This window comes from Puntigrus tetrazona, chromosome 2, assembly GCF_018831695.1.
Source record: "Puntigrus tetrazona isolate hp1 chromosome 2, ASM1883169v1, whole genome shotgun sequence".
In the NCBI taxonomy this organism is placed as follows: Eukaryota; Metazoa; Chordata; class Actinopteri; order Cypriniformes; family Cyprinidae; genus Puntigrus; species Puntigrus tetrazona.
In genome coordinates, this window is record NC_056700.1 from 3,919,109 (window position 1) to 3,942,784 (window position 23,676).

The following is a 23,676-nucleotide window of genomic DNA, read 5'->3' on the forward strand; positions in this document are numbered from 1 at the left end:
TTTATAATTTGATAGTTTTTATTGTTGAAATTTCTCCATATCAACACAATCAGATTATTAAAAGCAAATCTAAAAAAAAAATATTAATTTCCACTTTGTAGAAATTAGTAGATTCATTTCGATACTAATTCAGTAGATGTTTCAGATACAAAAAGTAGTTGTTTCCTAATATAGTTTTATAAACTATGGATAATGCTGGTGATGAATCGCTTGTTACATTTTGTAAGTTGTTTTAGACATAAATGTCTGCTAAATTAATAAATGTAAAATGTCAATGCATGCAAAGGAAAAATATTAGAAAACAGTGAAAAAACCAAATAAGGAGTAATGAAAACATCGTTATATGTCATGATCAATCTAATCCCCCATGTGTAAATGATCAAAAATGCAATTAATCTAAATAAAATCTAAAAACATCTTAAATTCCCAAGACAACTGATCAGCACTAGTGAAAGAAGTTCATCTGCATTCTGTATCCCAAAGCCATACTTATATCCTCATGTGAATAGTAAAATAATTAATAAATGTAAATTGTACATTCTAAGCATGGGAATTGCACTAAATTAAGATGACATGTAGCTGTAAGTAACTGAAGAGGTGTAGTCAACACTGCCTCTGCGTGATCCACTTCTAGAGCCGGTACGAGACCCTGCTCTGGATCCTGAACGAGAGTTTGCTCCCGAGGACACGTTGTAGGGGCTACTTATGCCTTTGGTTGACATCGAAGTAGCCTGGAGCATCTTCATGCCATTGTTCTCCTCCACCATGCAGTTATCCATGGCCTCTTTGTATGAGATTTTGAGTTTGGTTTTAGGACAGGTCAGGTTCTTAATGTAGTTCCTTGTGTCCTGCAGCTTTTGAGCCCCTTTCCCATCAAGCCATCCTCTTCGGATGGCCTCCTCAATGCTCACTCGGCGGCCGGTTTCTGGCTCTACGAGTCCACCTGTCAGGTACTGGAACTCCAGAAACCTCTGTCCTGCCTCGTAAGGCAACCATTTCTCCTTAATGGCTTCTGCGGCGGAAAGTTTCCTCTTGGTCTTCACATCTTCAAAACCGGCATAGGCCTTCTGTGCTGGTTTTAGCTTGACGGACATGTCTTCGTCGATAAGGCTTTGCTGCACAGCATCCTTCAGGGAGAGTCTCTGGCCAGTAGCAGGATTGACAATCCCTCCAGTGCAGACCTGGGCTTCCAAGAGGCGCTGAGCGGTGATGTTGTCCACTATTCCACGTCGCTGTGCTTCGGGGATAGTTATCTTCTCAAGGGTCTCGGTATCAAAAATGGCTCCCACAGGGCTCTGGTCATCAAAAATATCAGATGGGGGGGAGAGCGTAATGGATACGCTAGCAAAACGTTTGCGGACGGTTGGAGATGATGGAGAAATCTGTGTCGGACTGCTGCAAGTAGCAATATCATCAGGACTACTGGAGCAGATGGAGAGCTCAGAACCACTGCTCTTGCTTGTTATCAGACCTGCAAACTCGTGGAGGGTCATAGTCCCAGCACGGTACTTGTCCAGAGTTTGTCTATCAATAACTCCCCTATCTAGGGACTCTTGAATGTCATACTGGGTTCCAGTCTTGCGGTCGACAATAAGCAAACGCTTGTTGCCATCAGATGTTTCAATAGTGATCTCCTCCCACTCGCACTCTTGCTCCGAAAGCTCCAGGAAAGTGTCATAGTCGATTAACTCTCGATGGTACGCTTCTCGCACAGTCATCTCTTTGCCGGTGTCAGGGTCGACAATCACCACTCTCCTCTTGCGCAGGGTGTTCTTTTGAGACGTCATTTGCTTCGGTTTCTTCTTGTCATTCAAAGGCAACAGGATAAGCCCGGTCTTGGGGTCTTTGATGCACCTCTTTTTCAACTGCAGATATGTGAGGTTCTCGTGGGTGTTGGGATCAAAGAAACCTTTGGTGTCATCGCCCTCGTACGTCAAAATCTCGTTCATTTCGCGGTCAAAGTAACCTTTCCTGTAAGCCACCTCCACATCAATTCGATGACTTCCTTTGGGATCAATGATGCCGCCACTGGCGATCTGAGCTTCCAGCAGTCTAATCCCATGGCCCTTCTCTATGATCTCTTTCTCAATTGCTTGAAAGAGTGAGATGATCTTTCCTGTTGCAGGATCTTTGTATCCTGTTACAGCCTTTTCAGCAGATAGAAGCTTGTCTTTAAACTCCTTTCCCACAAGAGCTCTCCTCCATGCTTCTTCCACTGTCATGCAGACATTGTTGACTGGATCGATAATAAAACCGGAGGCAGCCTGGGCTTCTAGGAGCTCCAGGGTGGTTCCGCGCCGAAGCAGACCGTCTTTCATGGCCTGGTAAAAGGGCAAGACCCTTTCATTGGCCTCATCGTAGATACCAGCGATGCAATCGGAGCCGCCTAGGTACGATCTGAGTCTGTCCTCAATTTCTTTGCCTGTTAGTTGTCCTCGGTTTACTTTATCCAAATCGGTCTGATCAAGCAAGTTGGAGTCTACAAGCTCTGTAAGTGAGACCTCACCACGGAGACCTTTCACTGTCACTTTCTGATGGCTACTAACAGAGACGGATTGATTGGTTTGTGTACACCGACAGCATGCAACCGGACGCTGTTGCAACAACTTCAATTCCCTTTCTAAAGCCTCCTTCTTCATCATGAGCGCCGAGATCTCCTTGTCCGAGCTCTGAAGACGACCTTTGTAGCGTTCTTCCAGGCTCCTCAGCTCTGCAGTCAATCTTTGGATCTCGCTCTGCAAGGAGGCCTTGTCTCTCTGTACTTTGTCTCGATCTGCCTCACTCTGTCTGATCTGCCCTTCCTTTATCTCGTATTGGCTTTTCCAATACTTGAAATCCTTGGTTATTTTATCAATCTCGTCCTGGAGACGTTGCTTCTGTTTCATCTCAGATTCCAAAGAGAGCTTGATGCGCCGGAGCTCTTCTTCGGAGCGCTGTTGCTTGTCTTTGTCTTGTTGCGACAGTTTCAGTTTAAGTAAAAGACTATCTCTTTCTTGCACAATTTCTTTGTAGTTGGCATCAGATCGCTGGATCATCATGGATGTCTGTGAACATAAAAGAGATACTGTTTATTGACGAACTATGTCAGAGTACTTAACAAAGCAAATTATTATGACACCAACACCATATTGATTCAAACATAGTTAGAATAAAACAACAAAAATTATGTTCAAAGCAAATATTAAAAAAGCTTTTTTGTGTAAGGATTGTAACCATGCAGTGTTATGCAGAAAACATGCTTCCAGAGGTAAAGCATTATGCAGTAAAGTGTTATCCAGCAAAGCCATATTGATATAGCTTAAATTGGTGATGCATTTTTGATTCAACTGATGTCGCTCAGAAAAAAATACCTCCGAGAACTGCTTTTGGATTTGGGCAATTTCCACCCTTAAACTTTCTCTCTCTTTAGTCAGTTCATTGATTAGTTCCTGCAGTTCCAATGCTCTGTTATTGCTGGTTTGCAACTGGAATTGGATGGCAGACAATCGGGAAGCGCTTTCACTTTCTATGGTGCCGAGGCTTCTTTTCATGTCATCTCGCTCTAGTCGCACAGTCCTCAGTTCCTCCTCCAGCCGCAGACGCTCTTTAGTGAGATTCTGGGTGAGGCTTTGCAACTTCTCGATCTCGCTGGTGCTCTCGTTTAGCACTCGACTCTTGTCTTCTATAGTCTTGTAGAGGGAATCATTGCGTTGATTGGCCTCACGGACAAGGGCTTGTTCCCGCAGAAGCTGCTGTTGCAAAGCCTTTAATTCGGCATTAACTCTGTTCAGATTTTCAACTGTGATTTTATACTCCTTCTGACTTCTCTCCAGCTCATCTTTCGAATTGCGTAGCTCCTGCTCATATCTGCGTCCAGAGGCATTTTCCTGCTCTTGATGGACCCGTAGGGTGTTGATGGTAGTGGTGTATTCACGGCATGTCTGATTGACCCTCTCCAGCTCGGATTCGATCCTTTTCCTCCTTGTGAGCTCATCCTGATTACTTCTCTTTTCCTTTTCCAGTTCAGTCTGCAAATCGTTCACCTTCATCTGCAGTTCACCGATGCGACTCTGCAGCCGGGCGGCATTCTGTTCCAACGTGCTCTTTTCGTTCTTTTGAGTCTCCACGTCTCGTTTTATAATAAGCAGCTCTTGCTCAGAAATCTTTAACTTGTTAATGGTCTCAGTTGTTGAAGTGTGCTTAGAGAGCAGTTCAGCCTGAGACTGTCTGAGACTTTGATTCTCAACTTCCAAGGCTTTCCTCCGCCTGGTCTCATCTTGGAGATTCTGGGTCAGCAAGTTAATCTCACGGGTCTTTTCTTGAGCAGCTCTGTTGGCCTCTACCAGTTCCACTCTGTGTCTCGTTTCAGTCTCTTCCCTTTGACGTGTTATGACCTGAATCTGTGACTCCAGTTCCTTCTTGAATCTGCTCCCCTCGGATGCCGAAGACCTCTGCTGATGAGCGTCCTCTTCTGCTTTCCTTCGTGCTGCTTCAACTTGGGAGAAAGAAAGCTGCAGTTTTCTGAGTTCCTCTTCCAGGTCTCTTTTTTCAGAGACTAACCTATCCAGCTGAAATTTCAGAGTTGACGATTCCTCCTCCTTCTGTTGCGTCGCCTTGAGGACACTGGTCTTGGTGATGTGGATCTCAGATTCATAAGTTTGCTTTAGGCTATTAATGTCCTGGTTCAACTGTGTTCTTACCTTTGAGGTCTCTAATTCTGCTGCATTGCGCCGGGAGGCCTCATCTTCCAGCTGTAATTTCAGCCGTTCAATCTCCCGCTCTCTGTCTTTGATGGCCCTTTCAAACTGACTTTTGGACAAACTGAGCTCCTCCAGTTCTTTCTGTCTCTTGCGGACAGCGAGCTCATACTCCTCCTGCTGGTTGGTGTATCTCTCCTCAGCCAGCCTGCGTTTGCGTTTCTCCTCCTCGATGAGGAAGGTGAGGCGGGACAGCTCATCTTGTAACTTCTTCAGTTGGTTCTGGGTGCTGTCCAGGCTTTCTTGAGTAGTATTGCATTGTCTAGCCTGTGTTCTCTTGATCTCCTCCATAGATATAAGCTCTTCTTTGGACTGGGTCAGCTCCAGCCGAAAGCGAGCCAGACTATCCTCCAGTAACTTGTTCTTTTGTGTTTGATCTTTGAAGTTGTCTTTAAGACGTTTTAGTTCTTCCTCCAAAAGGTCAATTTTAGTGTTACGCATCTAAAAAAAAAGACATATTAAATAGTGTTAGATAGCGGTAATAACTTACAAGATACCAGATTCTCACTTTTAAAAAAGTTTTTCTTCTATGTGCGTCACTAGGTATAAACACTACTTAATACTAACCTAACCTAACAAACTACCAATACTCTAATGACTGCTAGTTGACATGTAGTTGCCAAGTTACTTATAATAAACAGAATTGCTAAAGAGAATCAAAACAAACTGTAGCTCTAAAATACTACTAATAAATTTTTACGTTAAAAATTAATTGGATTTCACATAATCTCTGCATGTTTGTGTTTCTATTTTCTTACATTTCCACAAAAGCTAAAATAATACAGTAAAATATAATAATAATATATATGATATAATATAAAATATATCATAAATTTGCATGGTCTTGCACTATGATCTCATGATTTTTGAGTTTTGATTTAGAAGTTATATATATTTCCAACACATCAGACACAAAATGTACCTTTAACTCTTCCATGTTTTTCATCATTTCCCCAAGGAATTTGTAGTAGTCGCTTGAACGTGTCAACAGCTCGATGTAGCGTGACTGCAGCTCTGTCGCCTTTTAATTAGACAGTTAAAATCAGTGAAAATGTACTCATAAACTCAATCACTTAAACTGTGAGTCTTTAAATTCTGGGTGTAATATGATTACCTCCTGTCTCAGTTCAGTGGATGGAGACTGCAGCATAGTCCTCTTGATGGGAATATTGAGTAGCGTCTCCAGTCCTGCGCTGTAGGAAGCCAGCTGGAGCTCATAGTCCTGCGAAAACAGTGATATGAGAACTGAGCCCTCTGCACTGCCTGTATGCACTTGAAACCATCAAATCAAATATATATATGTCTCACCTTTATGGAAGCAGCACACGTGTCTGCATCTTTGACCACATCATCCACTTTTTCTTTCTTTCCTTTTATCTCAGAATACAGCGCCTGTTCATTGACAGCACAGTTTTATAATTTAATTAATTTTGCTATGGAAAAACCTTATTGCATTTCACTATTGAGCGAAGAACAACAACATCTAAACCACATGATGAATTTTTTATGTACTATTTGTTGGGAATTCTTACTGTCAGAGGGTCTCGATGCTCCATGACTTAACTCTGTGACACAACTGACTTAAAATAGCTACTTCACATTGTTCCCATTTTTCATGTGAAATGTTCAGAAATGTACTTTCTTTCATACCATTACAGGTGTTTAACAAGCAATAGCCATTAAGAAAGAGAAGCAGGGCCTTCTTGAATTAAGATAAATAAATTACTTACAGTACAATGCATATTGCAAAACATGAGATCAAAAATTTTAGTGTAAAGCATTACAGGTTGTTTTGAGAGCTTGAGCTACACAAGACTTTAAGTCTTTTACTAAAGTGGTTTTAGAATTGGTTCATATTGGAGTCAGTTTCGCTTTCTTTACTTAAGTATGGTTTTCAGGTAGGATTACTCTTTACACCTCACACACACTCAAAGAAAAAGGAACAAAAAGAGATACTTGGAAAAAAATACTATTATTTCTGATTCTGATTCTGAAGAACCTCACTAGACTTCGTAACAGATTTAATAACACACAGGAAAGTGTGTTGAACTGACTTTTTGCTGGTTGAGGTGGTCCATCAAACTGTCCAGACTGTTGAATTTAGTAATCTGGAGGGCATCTTGGCGCTGACGTGTTTCCTGAATCCATTTGTTCATTATGGAGTTGGTTTGCTTGTAGTGATTCAGCTGTTTCTCCTGCTTCTCCAGGTCCCATACCCTGACAAACAAGCACATCATTTTGGTTTCTACGCCATTGACCATTGTGCATGTGAAAATTCCTGCCAGAACAGCATGTTTTTCCGTACCTGCTGTCAATCTGAGCCACGATGCGGCGCCAGCGGTCAGTCATCTGTCCAGAGAGCTCTGAGTATCTGGACAGATCCACGTCACACTGGTGGAAGGACTTGTCTATTTGACTGTTCCAGTGCACGGCCTTGGACAGCTCAGACTCCATGGCCTTCAACACACCTTTCTTCTGCTCCAGCTCCGCTTTCATCGTCTGCACGGCACGAGACATCATAAAATAGAAATATATAAGTCACATGCTCGATCGTTTTGAGTCAGAGGATTTGTATACATATATGTTTTGTGACGCCGACTTTCCGTCGCCCCTAAAGAAAGCATATTTACACTCTCTGAACAATTTACACTCTTTCTAAATCTTAACTCGGACTTAAATGACTACAGTACTGAAAGCTGTAACATAATAACATGTGAAAAAAAGATGGGTTTGAATACTTTCTAAATGCACTGCATTCTACATGTGTTACATTTTTATTTATATTACAGATAATAACCATAATCCTATATTTTTCCATTCTATGCATTAAACTCAAAATGTCACCCACAATAGTGTTATTTTAGTATCAACGAATTATATTTTTGTTAATAATTTGAAAAACGCAATTCTTTTTTCTTAGCATTTTAGTTTTTGCGTGTTTTAGTCATTTTTAGTAGTTTTTGTTTTTATAAATACAAAATGTCTATATATATATATATATATATATATATATATATATATAGACATTTTATATTTATATTAAAAAAATAAAAAAATATATATATATATATATATATATATATATATATATATATATATATATATATATATATATATATATATATATTTTTTTTTTTTTTTTTTTTTTATTCATTTTATATTTAGTTGTCATTTTTTTGAATCACGTCTTTTTGCTCAAGCAGCACTTTGAATAAAAAACTTTTATAGTGTTTTTTTAATTCAGGTAACATTTCTTTTATTTCTATGTTTTAGTTTTAAGGAACTATAAGAACCTAAGAGTTCAGATAAAGAGAAATAATAAGTTCACCTTGAGAGTCATGAGGTACTTTTCCACCTCGTTCAGATCGAGAGAAGAAGTCTCTTTTTCTGTGAGACGAGCCTCGTGGACTTTGATGATGTCCTCGGCCTGCAGAAGGTTCTGGAGCAGAGCCTGAAGAGCTGTGAGCCTGGAAACACGGACAAATCCTCATGAGAAACAGCAACTGTGAGAAGATTACTGCTAATTAATTCTCATACTAATACCTTCCATGCAAGAGAAAAAAAACTATGCATGGATTTATGGCTTTCCAATTCTGACGTCATAATCACCATGGATCTAATGAAGCCTCTAGAGAGGAAACCCAATTATAGTAAGGGATATTATATTTCTGACATGCTCTAATCAGATGACCAATCAGTGCAAGCCATTCATAAAGTCTGGCTTTAAAGAGACAGACCTTGAAAAGTGAGATTTCTTTTCACATGAATAGATTATAGCACTCCTCAGAAATAAAATTAGGAGATGCATGTTAGCATATTAAACCCAAAAAGTGAATACCCTAACCTAACAGTCTCTTGTGAGTTACTTATAGCAGAATATCCGGACAACTGAAACAACTTGTAAACATACTGAGCTCCTCTGTAGACAGCCAGAGCGCAATCAGAAAAACGTAATAGAATGAGTAGATGCAGTTGTGGTTGTTTTAAATGTTCTTGCCTCTGGATATAAGCGGTTGAGAAGCCTTGCAGACTGCCCAGCTTCTGGTTGATGTGGTCCAGCTCTGAACGCAGGTAACGGGTCTGCTCCGCGTTAGTGCTTCCTTCCAGCTCTCGCAAGATCTTCTCCCTCAGACGCAGATACTCGTCCCGGATAGAGTCCAGATCACGATGAACACCCTGACGATGCAGACCGGACACAGAACGTTAACAGTTTACTGATTACACTCCAAAAAAACGACGTTTTATCTCAGTCTCCAATCTAACACTACCTCTATTAATAAACCGCTATAAAGCCTTGCACTTTAATATAATACAATCAATCTAAAAGACTTTTCTTCTGTTATTCTCACACTGAGCAAATTTTTATCCGTTTCTTCTATATGTTCTGTTTTCCGATATTCCATTATAGAAATATATTTCGGAAAAGGTTGGAAAATGCTACTTTTCTCATTGCTCATAGGTAAACAATTTAAAAACATATTGCATTTAAAATGAATTCCCTTTAATATTTGATAACGTTTTGAAATTCTGTTTTTAGTTTTGATGCAAAGTGGATTTTCAAATGATTTTCTTATTAATCCCTTCCAGTAAAATTGACATTTTGGATTTAGACTTTCCCCTGTATGTGTTCAAATAGCATTTTATCCCCATAAGAAACACAATTCGAAAAGGTGCTTTATGCATTTTTGAAACTTGAACATTTAGGCTTTTAATGCACAGATAAAAATGATTAGAGATTATTAAAAATATCTTAATTTGTGGTCAAAAGTCAAACTGAGGTCTTTTAGGAACTACATGCACTGCCGGAAACGTGTTTCCAGCCAAAATAGGATTTTCTAGACAAACAAAAATGATGGTTTTCAGAAAAAACTAGTTTTTTGAATATAATCTGCCAATGGGGTAACAGAAAACAAAATTATTTGGCTTAACCTATTGGCAGATTATTTTGCTTGTTTCAAATAAAAACTTGCTTAACTTTGACTTGTTTTTAAAATAAGATATTTTAAAGAATATTGGTAACCAAAGAGCTGACGGTAGCCATTAACTTCCATTATATTTTTTGTTTCATGCCATTGACCACAGTGGCTACCGTCAACTGTTCAGTAACCCACATTATTCTGTTTAGCAAAAGCAAAAAACTGACACCGATTTGAAGCATCCCAAAGGGTGAATAAATGACGAATGCATCTGTAATTGTGAACGTTAAATAAAGCAGAAAGACTGTACCTGCAGCAGCACCAGTCTTTGGGAGCACTCCTGTACGCCGTTCTCCTTCAGAGGAACGTGGAGGTGCTGGATCAAGCCCGTCTCCGCCGCCTCCATCCTGCGTCTGAGAGCGCTCAGATCTGACATGAGAGTCAGGTTCAGCCCGGAGCTGGCCAGCTTCCCGTTCATCACCGCCTTCCCATCCGTCTCCACCACCTTCACCACCTCAGCTTTTATTCCGCTCTCCCCTACGAGAAGAAAACAGTAACTCAACGGTTAGTCTGGCTCCAGTAAAGCAACGGTAAAGGAATGAAGGGGTCCTTCGTAAACCTTAGAGCTCACTCTCTGAACATCCTTCCTGGTATTTTCTGAAGCTGACCTCTCAACTCTCCAGGAGCAGAGCTGCTTTCATTACATTGTAACTTAAAGATACGTGTAAAAGCAGGGTGAAGGACTCAAGGGAGGCACTTCCATAAATCTTGTATAAAAGTACATGAATAGCTTTAGTACCTAATAGTATTGACTTGTAGGCCTCAATTTGCTATTTTAGTATCATCTTAGGCACTATTTTCATGTTTTTATTAATGTTTATAATCAATATTGTATTTATTTTTTATTATATAATGATAATTTTCTATTTTTCTTTTTCCTAGATAGATAGATAGATAGATAGATTGATTTTAAGTAATGAAAATGTTTTTCTGTCATGGTTTCAGTTTTAGTTTTAGTGTTTTTAAGAGTTTAGTTTTAATTTTTGACCCCACGTTAAGACTCATGTTAAGAATTATCTTAGTTTTATAAACTAAGGTACCTCAAGGTAACTGAGGTAACCAGTCTTACATTTTTGTAACACAAATAAGACCAATCCACCTTTTCATAACTGCATTTTGAGGGACTTGAGGGAAGAAAAATAGATGGCTAACTTTTTAGGACTAAAGAGTTTATGCAACCGGCCCCTACAGCTTCATCCAGAGATCTGCTTAATTCAAGTGAAGTTGAACATTGAGCGTTATGCTGATGGATTCATTTGCATCCATCCAACACCAGTTTCCAGATTCAGGCAGATATATGCATGAAGTCATAATTTATGTCACTTATGCCTATTTGTGTTGTTTATGAATGCTTCAGCATTATCAAATGATTTTTCTAATCGACTTTGCTCATTGGTAAATCAGAGACAAACTCTGCAGTTTCTTCTACAGACCGAGTCTGTGGATTAACAATAAAACATTGATCGCGTGTGTGTTTATTGGTCAGTGTGTCTTACTGTAGTTGGGCAGCTGGATCACCAGCTGGTCGTAATGGGACTGAGCTCCTGCGTACTGCATCTCCATCTTTCTCTTGTCTTCGTCGCTAAACATCTCCGAGCCGAGACTGTTACGCATGAACTCCTGGTAGTGGAGCTCGAGGTTCTTAATGACGCTGCGATACTCTTCAGGACGCATTTTTGACAGCTGAAACAGACAGGGAATGAGACGCGAGATGCTAACGCTAAAAAGAGTAAATGGCGCAGAGTGAAAGCGCGATGGGATCCGGTCGTACCATTGAGAGCGTGAGGGAGTTGATGTACTGAACGTCCTTCATGCAGTACTGCCAGGAGATCAGGCTCTTGATGTTGATGTACAGCTTGCTCCAGATGGACATGATGGCTTCGTAGTACTGCTCGTTCCTGCCGAGCAAGCGGTTATAATCAGAGCGTGTCTGTGAGCTGTGTGTTTTTGAACTCATGCGTGTTTTCGTCCTCATACTTGTTTGCCAGACTGATGCTCAGAGGGTTCGGAGGTGGGATGAGAAGACACACGGACGGGATGAGCATTTCCAGTCCTCCCGGTCCGGTCACGTGCCACTTACTGCGCTGGGAGTTGTCTTTCAGGATACCTTCGTTCCCTTTCAGGATGCCTTTCTGTAAAGACATTTCAGTGTTTCATATGTGACCCTGGAGCACAAGACCGGTCATAAGGGGCCACAATGACCCACAATACTTAAAAATGCATGCAAATGAAGAGTTTCCATGACCGCGGCACACAGAAATGTGACGTGAGTAACTAAATAGGCTATATCTTGCCACAACGCCATAGCAAAGTTACAATAATGTGTCTGGGGGAAATATTAAGGAGATATTTAAATAGTAAAAAATAGAAGCAAAAAAACCTGACCTGTCATATAGGAAAAAATGCATCTTTACAGATTAAATAATGAATTTTCTTTTGGATATAAATTATTTTGTTTTGCAGTAATTCAAAGATTTCTGTAGATACGTTCATCATGCCTGTAAGAATAATATTCACTGTGTTTTGGTTCATTTCAAGACCGGGAGGCAAGCTCGTCCTATTAGTTTTCTTTGGCTCGTCATCTGGAAGCTGAATAAGTAGGATTTTGATATATGGTTTGTTGGGATAAGGCGTATATGGCCGAGATACAACTATTTGAACATCTGCAATTTGTGGGTGCAAAATAAAATACTGAGAAAATCAAATCAAAATCACTTTTTCCAAATAATAGTTATTATTACAATGAACGAGACCAATCAAAAATGACATTTTGAAATATTTACGGTTGGAAATTTACAAAATATCTCAATGGAAAATGATCTTTACTTAATATCCTAATGATTTGTGGCACGAAACGGATCATTTTAACCCTTTACATTGTATTGCTGCAAATATTCCTGTGACGGCTTTTGTGCTCCAGGGTCACATATCGCTTTGCATAAATACATACAATGTAGGTTTGCGTCCTGCTTTACATCCTGATTTAGTTTTAGCCTTAAATGACACTTGGAACGACTAACCAGGTTTTTCGTGGTAACTTGGAAATCTCACTGCCAAGTGTGATGAATTAAAAGAGAGACGATGGCATTTCTTTTATTCAAAGTGACTTATAAATAAGGAAGTGATTCATCCTAGCATGAGAAGTGGTAAAAAATACAAAGCTTTAAACACTGTCTATAACCGAATTAACTCCCTAAAAACTGAGGCCACGTTCATATTCAATCAATAGCTATATTAAAGGAATAGTTCAGCCAGAAATGAAAATCCTGTCATCAGTTACTCATACTTATGTCATTCTGAACCCATTATACTTTGGGTAATTCTCGAAATCTGAGAGGTTTTTGTCCTTCTAATGAAACTCCAAAAAGGTCATAAAGGCGCCATGAATCAGGGGGTTTGAAAAGATATGATCACTTTATATGGCGAACAGATTTAATTAAGGCTTTTTAGCACACATACGGTGCAACTCATTAAAAGATGGAAAACAGAAACTTATTTACCACGTTATGAGCTCCAGTTATTTTTTAATGAACAAATAGAATTTAGGCTTTTATATACATCATATAAATCGATCGTATTTATTCACAAGTCTTGGAAACGCCAGCTTTCTGACCTTTTTGAATCTTCTACATTTTCGGTGACCTGGACTTTAAATGGAGGGACAGAAACCCTCAGGTTTCAATTAAAAATGACTTCATTTGTGTTTTGAATACGGAACAGAATCTTAAGGGTCGTTAAATGGGTGCACCGTCCCTTTAACAAAGCCAGCGCTTGAGACTGACAATCATATTTAATAACAGATGTTACTCTTCAACTGTCCTCCTACTTCTTAAGTCATTCCACTGGTTAAAACAATATTTTCTTACTCTGTTGAGAAATCTCTTGCTGACCATAATACAAACCAAAATCAAAAATTGTTTTTGCGTGCCAATTCTCAGTAATGGAAATGTTAATCATCTTTTAAATTACGTGTCATATTATATTACTATAGTTAAGAAATGTTGATTTGCAACAAAGAGGCAGCTAATATGTGGTTTCCTGTGTGAATGTTAAAATGCATGTAAATTTATGTCAATCATAAATTGCATAAATCAACGTTGCAATGACACATTAATAAAGATGAGTGCTCATACGGTCACATACAGTTTTTTGACTTTAGAGACAACTGTGCAACTTAAAAGTGAAGCTAGTTATGACTAACATGACCAATATAGACTGTATATATATATATATGTGTGTGTGGGGGTCAAAGACATTAAGATCATCAAAGGAAATTCCTAAAAGTGATTTCATGTCTATAGAAAGTCCGTTAAATGTAAGTAAAGTGTCTACTTTTAGGGTTTCAATGGGTTTTTGGACAATAAAATGTTAAAATTCGGTTGAAATAATGTCACGCCGTCACAACAATTACGTCAAAATTTAAACAACATGCTTATTCTGACTTTAAATATATTAAAATATATAAAAGAATAAGGAAGCATAATAAAACGTATTGTAAAACAAACTGACAAATGAGTAAAACTGAGGAGATCTAGAGCAACTAATTGAGGTGAAAAAAGTAATAAATTTTTTCTGTGTCATAAATTCATTTTTGAATTTGCCTGACAAGATTGTCAAGTAAATTTAGTAAATGAAGGAAAAATGTTTATTTTTGGCTTATAAAAACAAAGCAATCAGGGTTTTTTTTATTTAAAGCAGTGTTGCACTAAAAATATAACAAAGAGGCATGATGAGTGTATGAGTGCATGTGAGGGCGGCTGACCTGGTCCTGCTTGAAGTCACACAGCGCTTTGACGATGACCGGCCCGCTGCTCTTCTCCTCCGGGTTACGAGGCTTCAGACACACAATGTTCTTGGACTTGCTGACCAGTGTCTGCACCTGCCTCTTACTCTCCATGATCCTCTCTTTCTCTTTCTACACACACACACACAATTATTATCACACACTGCGGCAGAACAGGACCTTTTTCTGAGCACGCGGTGATCACATTTACGTACAGCAGTGAACGACGTTATATTGTGCCGTATATCGTGTGCTGCACATCAGTAGTGTGATCAGATGTGTCTGTCTCACCTCCAGGTTTTTGATCATTTCCGCCAGGTTCTCCAGAGGTGTGTTCTTGTCACAGGTGAACTTCTTACGGATGCTCTCGTGGTCTTTCTGAAGTCTGGTGTACGTCTCGTTGGCCTCCTTGAAGAACTACGGAGGAACAACAGCAAGAATAAACACCATCCTTTCATCCTTCCCTCCCCTTCAGGTCCACAGCTGATGCTTTTCGATGCTTTCTAAGAATTGTTTACAACCAAAAATCCCTACCAAAAAGTTTTTTTTCCAGCATACACACACACACGTATAAAATGTATTTCTTTCTTTCTAAGCATTAAATGACGAAGCCGTACTTGGCTGTAAGCAGCGTTCTCCTTCAGATGAATATGGATGCACTTGGTGATCTGCAGCAACCAGCTCCACTGGGTTTGCAGGGTGTCCATATAAGCCTGAAAAGACCAGAGAAAAGCGCTTATTTGCAGGGGTGTGCAGAATAACTTGTGAAATATTACAACCTATTGTATAGTCTGAAAATAAATCCACATCACACAAAATATTTTAGTGCGCGCCTATGAGCGTACTAACATGAGCATGAAGATGTTTTCTCACCTCTATCTTGTCAGATGCTGGGTGCTGGTTCCTCAGGAGGACGTCCACCTTTGCCTTCAGTTTATTCAGCTCTTTCTCTTTCTCTTCCAGATCACTCATCAGTTTCTGGCAGGAAGGATGTCATCAGGTTTAAACACGCATTTACGGTAAAAGCTGACGATCTGAATTGCATCGCCGTGTAATACTCCTCACCGAGTAGCTCTCTTGTTTTCGCGGGATGTAGTTGTCGATGTTTTTGTCGCCCCAGTCAAACACCAGCTCCTCTTCCTCCCTGTCGTTGACCCACATGATGGCTCCGGAGATCTCCTCGATGATGTTCTGCAGATCTCGAAGATGAGACCCGCGCGTGCGACATTTTCTACACGTAAGAGAGAAGAAACACCTAAAACAGTTACTACCTAATATTCACTAGTTTTGATAACCCTACTGTTATTCCAAAATGAATAGAACACATTTGTAAAATCACTTATTCACTATTAACTACAATTTTTCCCTCAATAAAGTCCTACTTTGCTGCTTATTAATAGCTAGTGAGGTAGTTGTTAAGTTTAGGTGTTGGGTAGGATTAGAAATGTAGAATAAAGCATTAATATGTGCTTAATTACTACAAGAAAAACAACTAAATATTCTAGTAATGTGCAAAAAATGCTTTTTTAGCTTAGATTTTTTTTTGTCTTGTTTTAAGGAAATGAATATCTATTGTTAAATATTGTTGTTTTCAGAAAAAAATAGTTAAAATTAAGTGAGCTTTTGCTTAGAACAAGCTAAATAACCCGCCAATGTGGTAAACTAAATAATTTAATAATTTCAAACAGAAAACGAGATTATTTTGCTTAGCTCATTTTTAGATTATTTTGCTAAACATACTTAATTTCGACTTAACTTGACTTTAGACTTCAGACTATAATGTTTAGTTGTCTAGGAGACCCTTGATTTTCAATCCTTGAAACAAGACAAAGAACTAGTTAAGCAACTAGTTAAGAGATCCTAAAATAAAGCGTTTCTGCGTAATCCATTTGACGGCGTATCATCATCAGATGAGCTTGCAATCAGCTCTGATCAAATTGTAGAGACGTCTCAAAGGTGATAAAGAGATGTCTCAGGAGCTGACCTGTAAACTGTCCCATTCTTGGTCCAGAGCGTGGAGCCCGGCCTTTTCTCTGCTCTGCAGCTGAAGCAGAAACACTCGGTCAGTACATGCTTATCAGTCTCACAAAGAAATATGCTACAAAACAACGCCTGAAACAGTTTGTCGATTTTAGCGACATTTCGATTCAGACGTCACCGCCGTGTCCTGCTACTTCACATCGACATTCGTAACAAACGGAGTGAACGAAAAGCGCGTTCTCGTCTGTTTCCTGAGGGAAGCGAGGAGCAGCGACACGCTCTTTCAGTCCCAGGCCATCACGCACACGACATACCAGCTCGTCCCGGGCTCTGTCCACCTCCAGGCTTCTCTGGATCGAACTGTGAAACTTGTTGTGGTTGAGGATCTGCTGGCTGATGGTCTCTGCATCATCACCGAACGGTGCGGTCTCAATGAGTCTCTGCAACACACACACACACACACACACACATTGAGACATGTGCCCACAAACACGACCAGATTTACGGTCTCGTTTCAAATGCTGTTATATTTCTTTGCATGGTCAAACGCGGCCAAAATGAAAGTATAAGGCAGCGGGTTAGTTTCAACCAACAGTTAACTATCAGCGTGTGCCTAACCTGTTCCAGTGGGTGTGACAGCTCAATATGATTATCAAGCATTGTTGTGCCACAGCAACGTCAGCATTATTTCACCTCATGAATCCTTATCAGTCTTACATATCATGCTAATTAAAGTCAGCGTTTCAAATCGTAGCACAGTAGGTTGAGATGAACGTGTACAAAAACACACACGAAAAAAAAACACATTTTATGAGCTACACAGTTTTTCGGTATAAAATAAAATAAAATAAAAATAGGGTAACACTTTAGAATAGGTAACAATTAACTACTGCTTTAATAAACTCCTAATTTGCTGCTTATTAATAGTTAGTGCTTTAGTTGTTAAGCTTAGGTGTTGGGTAGGATTAGGGATGCATTGGGAGGCATTGATATTCTAGTTAGTAAGCAACTAGTTAAGAGTCTTTACAATAAAAATGTCACTCCAGCACAGCAGCAGATAACATTAGTCACTATTCACTTCCTGTTGTTCACTCACTTTCCCAGGAAGAGAGCACCTTCACCTGCGTCTAGTAATAGTTTAACGTTATCATGTTTATATATAGCCTTCCTTTTCCTCAGCTCATTGTCGGCTATTGTCTTTCCTAGCGTGTTAGGCTTTTCCATTTCCCTGGGTTTCCCCACGCATTCCTCTCCGTCGACACACATGAGGCGCATCTAAACGTACGCAGCAAAAAAACTGCAAAAAAAAAACAGGAATACGAGCAGGGCTTGTTTTGGGAAGCCGTTGCTTCCGTGTTTCTATCAATGACAGCTCACTGTTTAATGTCAACGTGTCTGAAAGCGTGTGGATGTGTAAAAGAAAGTTAACGATTAGCGTGATTTAAAGCCTCCAGGGGGCAGTGCTTAATCATTACGGTCGGCCGTGCACTGACGCTGACCTCAGATCAGTTTGGAGGTTTCTTATATAAGTTCAGGGTCCGCAGGAGGCCAGGCTGTTGTTTTGGTGACTGTGGAGTTATTCGAAGCATTCGGAGCTCAGAGCAGATAAGAGCAAACCGCTCTGAAGAGTCCCACCCAGTCACTCTCGCTGCCTTTGTCTCGGTTTCTTTTGCTCCAGACACTCCCTGTTTTTTTCCCTCCCTCTTTCCTGCTCAGGCGAAACAATGCATGCTCTGTCTAACCTGTGCAGGCGTGTGTGTGTGTGTGTGTGTGTGTGTGTCACAGGTAAATGATAAAAACGCGATATTTGTATGCGGTATATGGCCGGTTACTAAGAAATAAAAACAAATAAACAAGCAAAGAGGAATGAAACGAGCTACAGAAAGTGTGTTTCAATTATAACTCTAAACTATAACTATAACAATTAATGCAATCAAGTCTAGGGTTTCTGAAGAAGACGAGGTGAAATCAACAATAGTCGCTTTGTTTTAAGCTCCACTTTAACAAACTATTAACTACAGCTATTGACTCAATAATTTACTGCTTATTAATAGTTAGTAAGGCACTTAAGGGTAGGATTAGGGATGTAGAATATAGTCACTATATATAAGCACTAATAATAGGCGTGATAAAAAGTAACTAGTTAGTGGTGAGAACCGGTCGGTGAAACAATTAAGGGAAAGAAATGCATCGATATGTTCTCTTAGTGTTTTTTCAAATATTATTAAACTCATTTTAACCCAAACGTCAGAATATAGAATAACTTTACTGATCACATCGAAAAAAGTAGCTAGCATTTCATTTTAGTGTTACACCTATTATTCGCATGCATATTACTAGAATATTAGCCATTTATTACTACTAATTAAGCACACATTAATGCCTTATTCTTCATCCTCGAGCCTACCCAGGTTTATTGAGGGAAAAGTCACAGTTAATAGCGAATACGTACTCCTCAGTCTAAAGTGTTTACAGAGCATTTCTGTCTTGTTTTCCAGCGCGAATCTCCAAAGAGTCTTAAATCAAGACGTGTTTACTTCAGAAGCGAAACGACATGATTTCTGTGGAATTTTAATTATGATTAAAACAAGAGCGCATATCTGCCAAGCATCCACCAAACAAAGCAATTAAAGCTGATCACAAAAAGATATTTGCTGCCATTTTAAGCACATCTTCACTTTGCATCTCAAAAAAAAAAATCTTGACGTCTGGATCGAAAACCGTGCATTTTTTTTTTTTGCAATGCAATGCAATGCGTGCAGCATATGACGAAAGTTTACGGCTGATTTACGACTTCCAAGGCCTTCATTTTCAGAAGGACGAATTAAGACCTTCGAAGACCCACAGAAACCCTGTCTTGCGTTTTATGCTTCGACGGGTGTGTGTGTGTGTGTGTGTGCGTGTGTGTGTGTGTGTGTGTGTGTGTGTGTGTGTGTGTGTGTGTGTGTGCGTGTGTGTGCGTGTGTGTGTGCGTGTGTGTGTGTGTGTGTGTGTGTGTGTGTGTGTGTGTGTGTGTGTGTGTGTGTGTGCGTGTCGCGTGTGTGTGTGTGTGTGTGTGTGTGTGTGTGGGGGGAGTGTCGCCGAAACGCCGGGTGTGTCTGCTCCTGTAGGTGTGGACTCCATCACAAGTATCAACAAGTCGCTGTACTCTCCCTCTCTCTGTTTGGAAACGCGTCAGGTCTCAGTCAATCCCCGAACGCTTCCCCTCGCAGACACCGAACCGGCCCTGGCTTGAGGAGGAGGCTGAGCTGGGAGTAAATTCCAGGCGAACGCCGTCATCGTGGGCTGTACGGTCTTTCAGCGGGGTGAGAAACCGGCCCAGGAGACAGATCCGCTTTGGTAGTCCACGTGAAGAGAAGCTCCAACAATAGCTCTACGGTTCGAGCCAAGACGGAGCGCAGAGGAGGACTTCACACTTACACTGGAAGTTTATCACGCAAATATAAAACAGACGGTGTCGGGAGAGCATACGTTGCACTTATCTGGAATTTTCCTTGTGTACTTAGTCATAGTTCACCCAAAAATAAAAAAAACTATCATCATTTGCCTCAACTTTCCTGCTTCTTTTGGAAACGATTACATTTTGAAGGATGTCAGGAAAAAGAGGACCGTGAAAAGTGTTTGCTTACCAATATTCTTATATGTATATATCATATGTCCAACAAATGATGGCGAAGTGCGACAATTTTTCAGTTTTTCACACAGCTGAGATTCAGATTATCGCCATTAAACTGCATTTCCCTTTAATCATGTTGCATGAGAGCAAAGAACGAAGGTTGCACTCATGTTTACTGAATCACTTTCAGAATAAAAAGGACAAAACTTCTCCCTGTGATGGTAACCTTTCAAAAGACAGGTACCCATACGTCCCCTTTAGGCACTAATATGTTGTATTCAGTAACGTTAAGTTGCTGAAATAAACCCTTGAGCTATAAATAAGCTGCAAAAGTGTATCTTCTGGTTCTGGAAAGTAACAGCCACTGACAGCTTTTGTACCTTTTTTTTTCCTCGGAGTGCACTGACCAACAATGCACTGACCCACGCTGCCGGGTTTAAAATGCACTTCTGTTTGAGCTGTGCTTTACACATCTCTTTTTTGCACCCAAACTTTGGGATTGTGAGAATGATGCAGTCTTGACAACACTAAGGGTTATAGATGGCCTCTGCACAAGCGCACCATGCACTGAAACAACACAACAGCTAAGTTACTCATCGGTTAAAGTGCTTTGGTTTTAGTAGCTAGATGCATTGAAAGTCTATTGAGTTTGTTTTTTTTACATGCATTTGTACGTGCAATAAATGACTCACGCGTAATGTTAGTTTTGAACGGACCGCTATGCAAGAGAAAAGCAGGTGTGCTTGTTTGAAACAGACCTTTTTCTGGTTGATCCACGCCACTGCCTCCTGGAAGCTCTTGGTAGGATCCTCCCATGACATGACCTCTGACCCGATGATCCGATTGCCTCCGCCGGAGGTCCTCCTGAGAGCGGTGCCCGTGATGGAGTTTCGAATTTCTGAGTGAAAGGCGTGACATTCATCCAGACTGAAAGAGAGATCGAGGATTAGACGCTCTGCTTTCAATCCTCTCTGTTTCTGTATCAGAAAGATCTGGGTACTTCTGTTTGTCCAAACATTTCAAACATGCTTGAGATGAATAATGAGACGTACACTGTATATTGTAAAAACGTAAAACTTTTTTTGGGTTTAAATTGCATACCATTTCCAATAAATATCTTATTTTTTTGCATTTGTGCAAGTGATATATAGCTGCTTTCCCTTGTGAAAAAGAAGTGCACTTAAATATAAATGTATAAATATTGAATGTGCACTAATAATAACTAATAATATCATTATACAGCTGTGCTGTTTTAGTCAAACAGCTGTGTTATTTAAGATGGACTGATTTTAGAATCACTCAGGAATAATGTTCATAAATATTTAGAATTTTTTTAGCACATTTTAATTTTAATTATATATATATATATATATATATATATATATATATATATATATATATATATATATATATATAATTTTAATTTTTTTCTACATACTTTTTATTCGTTTTTATTTTAATTACAGTATATCAAATTAAACTAACTGATTAAGATAAAAAAAATGCCCTGGAAAGAGGCTTAAATAAAATAAGTTTTATTTTTAATTATGTTTTATATATTGTATTGTGTTTATTTCAAAGCTGAATTTTATTAGTTTTAGTTATTTAGTTAGCTATAATAACCCTGATTTATTATACATGTACCTGCAGACTTTAAAAAGCCCACTTTTTCTACCGACTTTTACTTTAATGTACATTTGAAGTCATTATGTACCGCCTCTAAAGGGCATGCAACATATTTAATTATAATTCTAACTGTAGTGTTATTTGGCATAACCTTTAAAGTTAATACGCTTCGCTATTACAAATGTTTAATTACATTAAGCCGATTTTATAATTCTCCACAATGCAAAACACGTCCACAGTTTGATGAAACACCCATTGCTGCATTTCACAACAGTTAAAGAAACTTTGCTCGTAGTGGGCCGGGCTGTACGCTAAAGTGTATGCTAACAGCTCTCATTTAGTTAGGTGAAAACACACAATCACCTTCGAATGATCATTTCACTGGGCTGGCCGGCGTTGCGTAAGTCCATGGCGTACTTATTCATCTGATCGATCAGAGACGCTGCCGCGTTCATGTTTTTGTCCACTTCGGCCGCTGGCCCCATCTGTCAGACAGAGAGGTTAGAAACGTGTAGGGGTGAGCTGTGTGTGTGTCAGGGAGTTTGTGTGAAAATCCTCACGTTTTCCAGGATGTTCTGTGCTCGGTTCAGGTAGCCCATGCAGTCTTGGTAAAGCATCTGAGCTCGTTTTTGAACAGACATGGACGACATGCTTAAAAAAAAAAAAACAGATGATATGAATCAATATATGTGTTATAAAATGCTAACGATCATGTATTACATCCCTAATCATTTCAGATACTTTAAAGCAAACAAATGTTTATATATATAATATATATATATATATATATATATATATATATATATATATATATATATATATATATATATATATATATATATATATATGCACATACTCATAAAAACTTTCTGAAAAGGGAATAGAATTTCACAAGAAGCCAGGCTGAGTTTTGAATTCCAATTATTTGCAATTATTTATTAAACTACAATTTTATGAAAGCACTGTTTGATGCATGTCATGTGTGGCATATCCAATTTTTATACCTGAAATATTAGTCTTTTATCAATTAATTTCATCAACTTTTTCTCAAAAGAAAAATATATATATATATATATATATATATATATATATATATATATATATATATATATATATATATATATATATATATATATATATACAACTATATAAATGCCATAGCTCAGATACTATGTGTTCTAACTTTTTTATTGCAGACTTTATTTATAAGTAACAATAAAACACTGGATCAATTATTAATGGAAACTTACCCCTGTCCTCCTCCTCCTCCTCCTCCTCCTCCTTGTGAGTTTCTGGAGAAGGTCTGCGTGAGAGTCTGCGTGTAGCCATCGTTGAGCTCAGACTGGAATCCATTTCCACTCATGTAGTACTGCGCGCCGTCGTTCCGGGATAAACCGTAGCTCGCGGCGGTCAGATCGGGCCGGGAGTTGGATCTGCGGCCGATCGTGTGGAGTCTGGTCTGAGATCCGGACAAACTCATCTCTGTGGAAGACCGCAGCACCGATTCCGTGACGGGTCTCGACCGAGGAAAGCGCGAGGAAACTTCTTGAAAGCGCCGCTGCTCCGCTCTGCTGTGCTCTCGCTGCGCGTCTTTGCGCGGAGGGGACTGCGCGGATACTGGCCGCTGCGCTCCGGGTAGTTCCGGTTTTGCAGTTAGACCACACCTGCGCGCCTTCACTGACAGAGTTCCCACGAGGTGCGGCTCGGGAGGCGAGATATCACTCATCTTCACTTTCCCACGGAATCATTTTATACGGTCAAATAAGGAGAAATATGCATATATATATATAATATATATTTTCCGTTATTTCCAAAAACTACAATTGTTTTAAATTTTGTGCATTTATTTTAATTTTTTATGAAGTTGCATAAAGCTGCACATGCATAGTAAGAGAAGATGTCACGTGAATTTTTTTTATACATTTTTTAATTTTTCAAGACTTCGTGTGCCATTATACT

General features: G+C 39.4%; 1 protein-coding gene across 1 annotated transcript; it reads right to left on the reverse strand.

The window, feature by feature from the left end:
• dspa (desmoplakin a) lies at positions 1-23,467 on the reverse strand. Its single transcript, XM_043221877.1, is given in 25 exon segments — positions 1-3,044; positions 3,351-5,177; positions 5,659-5,757; positions 5,851-5,958; positions 6,045-6,128; positions 6,791-6,953; positions 7,042-7,235; positions 8,065-8,203; positions 8,734-8,912; positions 9,963-10,189; positions 11,209-11,395; positions 11,484-11,610; positions 11,690-11,844; positions 14,475-14,627; positions 14,787-14,912; positions 15,113-15,208; positions 15,369-15,473; positions 15,561-15,705; positions 15,707-15,726; positions 16,480-16,539; positions 16,790-16,915; positions 20,850-21,018; positions 22,081-22,202; positions 22,278-22,368; positions 22,968-23,467. Coding segments are annotated over 25 exon segments (7,659 nt in total). The 5' UTR covers positions 23,444-23,467; the 3' UTR covers positions 1-563.
• Between the last annotated feature and the right edge of the window lie 209 nt (positions 23,468-23,676).